The sequence below is a fragment of the Alosa pseudoharengus genome, unplaced genomic scaffold (assembly GCF_046254945.1).
Source record: "Alosa pseudoharengus isolate Yale_2024_CS ecotype anadromous, Long Island Sound unplaced genomic scaffold, YU_APseudo_1.1 YU_APseudo_1.1_scf_13, whole genome shotgun sequence".
NCBI lineage: Eukaryota > Metazoa > Chordata > Actinopteri > Clupeiformes > Clupeidae > Alosa > Alosa pseudoharengus.
The window spans coordinates 37,305,761-37,311,486 of NW_027468598.1; the positions used below are offsets into that span (position 1 = coordinate 37,305,761).

Consider the following 5,726-nt stretch of genomic DNA (forward strand, 5'->3'; position numbering starts at 1 on the left):
CACAGATTGACCATATTGGACAAGTGCAAAGCCTTAGGCATGGTACATAGGCATTATAGGCATGGTACATTCATAACATGAAAAGTGGAACTTATTGAACGAATTTCATCATAGCTGACAAATGACGTAGTCGGCTAAACATTTTCTTGCGCAAAACTGCATGAACCCAGCATCAGCGTGTCACATAAAACACAAATTGAAGCATCAGATTGACCATTGGACAATCCTACTGCAAAGACTTTTCCTAGGCATGCTACGTTTAAGACATAAAAAGTGGAATATGAACGCATTTCATCACACAGCTGACAATTACGCAGAAGCATTTTAAACGGCGCAAAACAATGCATGCAGCTTCAGCGCGTTAATTGAGTTATCATAGGCACAGTGTTCGAATTACCATAGGGCCCGGTAGTGCCCAGCCCCCTTAGTTCTGGCCAGGGCACTACTAGTTCTGCTCCAAATCACTGTCAGAGGGGGCCCACTCATTCATTGTCAAGTTGCCAACCCCTAACTATGATAATCTATTTTCCCCGTTGGTTGCAATGTGTATTTCACCCCCAGAATGCAGGGGCACTGCTCTGCATAATAGCCCCCTGTCCTGTCCGATCTCACCCTCCTCTGAATCGAGTTGTTATTATGACCGCCGCGCAGCGAAGCGTCATATAGGTTTAGTCAGATTTATTTTATTTTTTTTATTTTTCGCATGCCCAAATTTCTGTCAATGATTCCCGGGACACTGAAAGACCGGGGTACACGAAACTTGGTGGGCATGTAACCCCACATGGATAGCATGGAACCATCGTTTTTCGTTTTGATCTGTAGCCCCCCCCGCTGGACTGGACCCCCCGAAAGAAGGGTAGGGCAGACACAGTTCTCTGTGAATATCTTGAGAACTGTAGGGCCTAGGATGACCATTTTTTTCCGTATGTTTGCCTCCAGGGGTCATGTTAACCCATTTCATGTGCACACATGTGCACAAACAGATACACACACACACACACACACACATACATTCACAGTAATCATACGTATGACACATACTCACACAGTAGACATATGTACGCTTGCATGCACAGGCACATACGCACAAGCACGCACACACACACACACACACACACACACACACACACACACACACACACACGCATAACATAAACATGTACATGCACACAATTCAAGAATTTCTCAGAATTATGAACAGGCAAGATGGAGGTGGGGTTGTATAAAATTAATTTTACATGTGAAATCTATGAACTAATCATGTTTTGGTACTTGTTGTCTAGCAGATATCAGTGAGAATTGAGTGTGGATAATGCAATTTAGTGAGACAGTTAGAATCATATAGGCCTTTCAGCGTGATTTATTTTTGTGGAAAAAATGTGCTGGACTGGGCGGCGGTCATATTTTGTACCGCTCTGCGGTACATCTAGTTAATTTTGCTAGAGCGTTGTTAGCGATTGAGCAATTAGCAGCAGTGGAAAAAGTTAAAAGGAATGTAGGCTATGTCGAGGAGTAGGCTATCGGGACTTTAAAATGCAAGGGGCAAGGGAAGGGTCCTGCCTGAAGAAACTCGTCATCGCAGGCAACACGTTTTTACCTAGCCTACATCGGCAGAATGCGAGAGAGGATTCTCTGCGCTTAATGACATTGATGACAAAGCCAGAAATCGTTTAAGGCAGCGCAGCTTAAATGCGCTTCTTTTTCTGAGCATCAATGCGTCTCCCCTGGTCCAGTTCAACCCTAGCCATTCGTGAAATCATGGCTCAAGGCTGGGCATCGTCCATCAACTGCGTGGAAAACGGGAAAAAATGCCTACCAATGGGCCACTTTGGGACTATCTCCAGTAGCCGAGATGTGATAAAGACAGCTGTTTTGTGTTAACTTTCAGTTTTTTCAGTTGTGCGACGTTCAGTTGTGCACGTAAAATATTTGACAATTAGCTCTGCTCAAATTCATTTTTGGCAATAGCCTTTGTTATTAGGCTGAATTTCATAATGTCATATATTTCATTTTAATAAACTGGCTAGCCTGCTTATTATAATCTATTGGATGTTGAATCGACAGTAGCCTTTGTTATTAGGCTGAATTTCATAATGTCATAGATTTCACCCAAAGTGGGCCCCCCCGGAAACGACGGGGTAATTCGAACACTGCATAGGCATGTAACTTTTATGACATGAAAAAGTGTAATTTATTGAACGCTTTCGATCACAGATATACGCCTGTAGCTTCGGTGGGTCATCACATCAAATTGAAACAGATTGGCCATATAGGCAAGCCTATTGCAAAAATGAAAACTTTGTTGGAGAGAGATAGAGAGAGACCTCCTCGGTTCGCGATTAGAGAGAGAGAAAGAGAGAGAGAGACCTCCTCGGTTCGCGATTTGACTGATTCTTGAGCTCTCAGCGGAGTGCTGACTTGCATGCCTTTTTAAAGGCCGTTTACACGACACCGCCGGGTGGATTAGATTAGGTGGATTAGGTGGATAGATGGTGAACGTAAACGATGGAAAGCCCGGACGGACGAGCAAGACTGCAGGTAGGCGGGCCTAGGCCCGTCCAGGCCCGTCCGTGGCTACGCCTATGTTGCAATCACCTCCCTCCACACACGATAATCTCCAACTTTATAGTTTTGAAATAGCTATGCCACAAAGAAAATAGTGCTGCCTTGCGCATTGACAACATGACAAAGCAGTTTGACTATCTTGACATAAACAATGGCGTAAGGACTTGACATTTTGATTGCACTGACAATTTCATTGGTATAAATACTTGCTTTTGAGACATAAACTGAGCATTTTAAGCAAGAAACACACTTTTGCATGTAATCCACTATGTGGTGCAGTTTGCATCAATTATTTTGAGAAATGTACTGTTGTGCAAATGTTAATGATGATTTGAGAAAAACTGTAATCACAGCTCCAAGGGTGTTGGCGTTTAAAGTCGAGCTCAACTATTCCGACTCCAGCAAGAGGAGTTTTTACACTGAACTGCACTGTGCTGGCCAATGCGCTAATGAATGTACTTAGGCCTATATCTTATGTCCAACGAAAATAAGATTAATGTACTTAGGCCTATATCTTATATCCAACGAAAATAAGATTACTGTAATGTACATAGGCCTATATCTTTGCCTATCCAATACAAATAAAAAGAATGTACTTAGGCCTATATCTTTGCCTATCCAACGGAAATAAAATTGAAAAGTTAGATTTGAATCTGTTGAATAGCTTGAAAGCTTCAACATAAACCCTTGCATGTGGGGCACTGTGACAACACACAAGGTATGTTTCAGATAGGGCGCAAAATAAAAAGAATAACCACAAGTGCTGGCATCTTCTACACTGCTACCACATGAGCTGCAGGCATCTTCTACACTGCTACTACATGAGCTGCAGGCATCTTCTACACTGCTACTACATGAGCTGGCATCTTCTACACTGCTGCCACATGAGCTGCAGGCATCTTCTACACTGCTGCCACTGAATCCATCCTCTGCACATCCATCACCGTTTGGTTTGGGGCCGCCACAAAACAGGGCAAACGCAGATTAAAAAGGCTCAGCAGATTACAACGCATAATTCGGACATCTGAAAAAATCATTGGTGCCCCCTCTGCCCCCCCCCCCCCCCCCCCTCCAGGACTTGTACTCTAGTAGGACCAGGAAGTGGGCAGAGAACATCACCAAAGACCCCACACACCCTGCACACACACCCTGCACGCACCCTCTTTAACTAGTTCCGGGTCCAGTGGACCCGAACATCCTGTGTGTAATATAAATGTGAAGGGGGGGTATGCAGGGGGGGTTCATTGAAAATGTTTTCTGATTCATGTTCCTCATAGAAAATCAGCCAAGGCCAATGAATCTTAGTTTAAAAAAATAATTATTTGTATCATTTTTATTAAGCTAAAAACTGAAAACGGGTCCCACAGACCCAAACACCTTATAAGGGTTAACCTCCTCCCCGCTGGCAGGCGCTACAGATCCCTGCGCACGGAAACAACCAGACACAAGAACAGCTTCTTTCCCTCTGCCATCACTGTACTGAACTGCCATCGCTGTACTGAACTGCCATCACTGTACTGAACTGCAGTTAAATGGGTCATCCCCTCTTTGGCCATTCACCCACTTATCCTTCACATTACATTACATATGCACCTTGCACACATTGCATGCATACATTTGCACTATTACTTGTGCACTTTATATCCACTCCATGTGTACTTGTCTTCATACTATGCCTTATTTGTATTTTGTATATTATGTTTAAGGGACACCAGGCAAGCCTGATGCTTTTTCTCTACGAAACTCCCCCTCGCTCGGTCTGAAGCTCTTTTTTTTTTTCTTTGCATCTTCCGTCAAGGGTTTTCGCTGCTTCTTCGCCGGCTCTGCCATTATACACACGTTTGCAACAATCGCTAGCGTTTCGTTAGCCTCCCTCTGTGCTGTGGATGCAGGATGGAAACTGAAACTGCTTCGGTCGCCGGATACGATACACTGAACTTGCAAGCGGGATATTCTTCCTACAGGCAGTAGGGGCGGGCGAGAGAGTCTTCATTCGCCCTGTAATGAGTCATTTACCGACTTACGAAGATGAGTAATTAACACGAAAACGTTGCCTGGTGTCCCTTTAATACGTTGATATGTGCCTATATATATATTAAATATATATATATATATATATATATATATATATATTCATTAGGTGTAATTTGAGATTATTTAATGCTAACTCTAAAACTAACACTAACAGGCTTGTCAAACATGAGATATTAGAGGGAAAGTGGGAAAATGTCATTTCCACAACCGTCTTTTCCACATCTGTCTCCATGGTAGTGATAAAGACAGGTTGGCTTGTTTTTGTTCGGTTGTGGAAATGACCATTGCTTTTGCAATGTCTGGAAAAATGTCAAAAAATACATATTATTCCATAAAAATCAGCACAGCCAACTTCAGGGTAGGTATCTAGGCATACTGGGGAAACAAATTATGCCAGTAATATTTTAATTACAAATGTTTCAATGTTTCAAATGTCCAGGTCCAAAAAGTACCATAGTTGGAGAATCACCCAGATATATATATATATATATATATTGTTGTCTATATTGTACAGTATGTGCCTCTTAATTACTAGTCTATTGAATGTTTTACTACTACATAGGTGCCAACTCTCACGCATTGGCCGTGAGACACACGCATTTGATTAGTTTCACACGCTCACACGCCACACCCCCGATTTCTCACGCTAGCTGAAGTGTCAACCCGGTCGGTCAGATGCCTGAAAAATGAGTTTAGCCTATCTATAGATCTAGGCTACCTGTTGAGCCACGGTTATGCTTTCAGAGACGGTGAGAGGGTTCAAGAGCACCCCCTGTCTGTGGAATTTTCTAAATTTTCTCTCATTTGCGATGCTACTTCAGAAGCCATCCCAGGCGCATCCCCCCCGCATTTCCCCGGCTTCAGGTATGCTTTGAGTATTATTGAGTATTTTTCACGCTGAAGTGTCAACCTGGTAGGTCAAATACCTGGCAGATGAGGTTCAACTAAACTAAACCTATACATGATATCACACATCACGTGAACGTGCGGAATCTAAGCTTTCCAATGATATTGGCGACAAGTTGCTGTGATAAATGGTTCGCGAGAGAATTAACATTGAACCGACGTGCAATTTAGGCTAATCATATTTGCATTTACCCATTACTCTCGGTTTAATATTTCACTAA

General features: G+C 42.9%; 1 protein-coding gene across 1 annotated transcript in view; it reads right to left on the bottom strand.

The window, feature by feature from the left end:
* Positions 1 to 1,148, bottom strand: part of LOC143121293 (2-acylglycerol O-acyltransferase 1-like) — an 8,328-nt gene extending 7,180 nt beyond the window's left edge. Inside the window, exon 1 of the mRNA XM_076281655.1 lies at positions 1,137 to 1,148. Within this exon, the coding sequence (XP_076137770.1) occupies positions 1,137 to 1,148 (12 nt within the window). The remainder of the gene's footprint in view (positions 1 to 1,136) is intronic.
* Between the last annotated feature and the right edge of the window lie 4,578 nt (positions 1,149 to 5,726).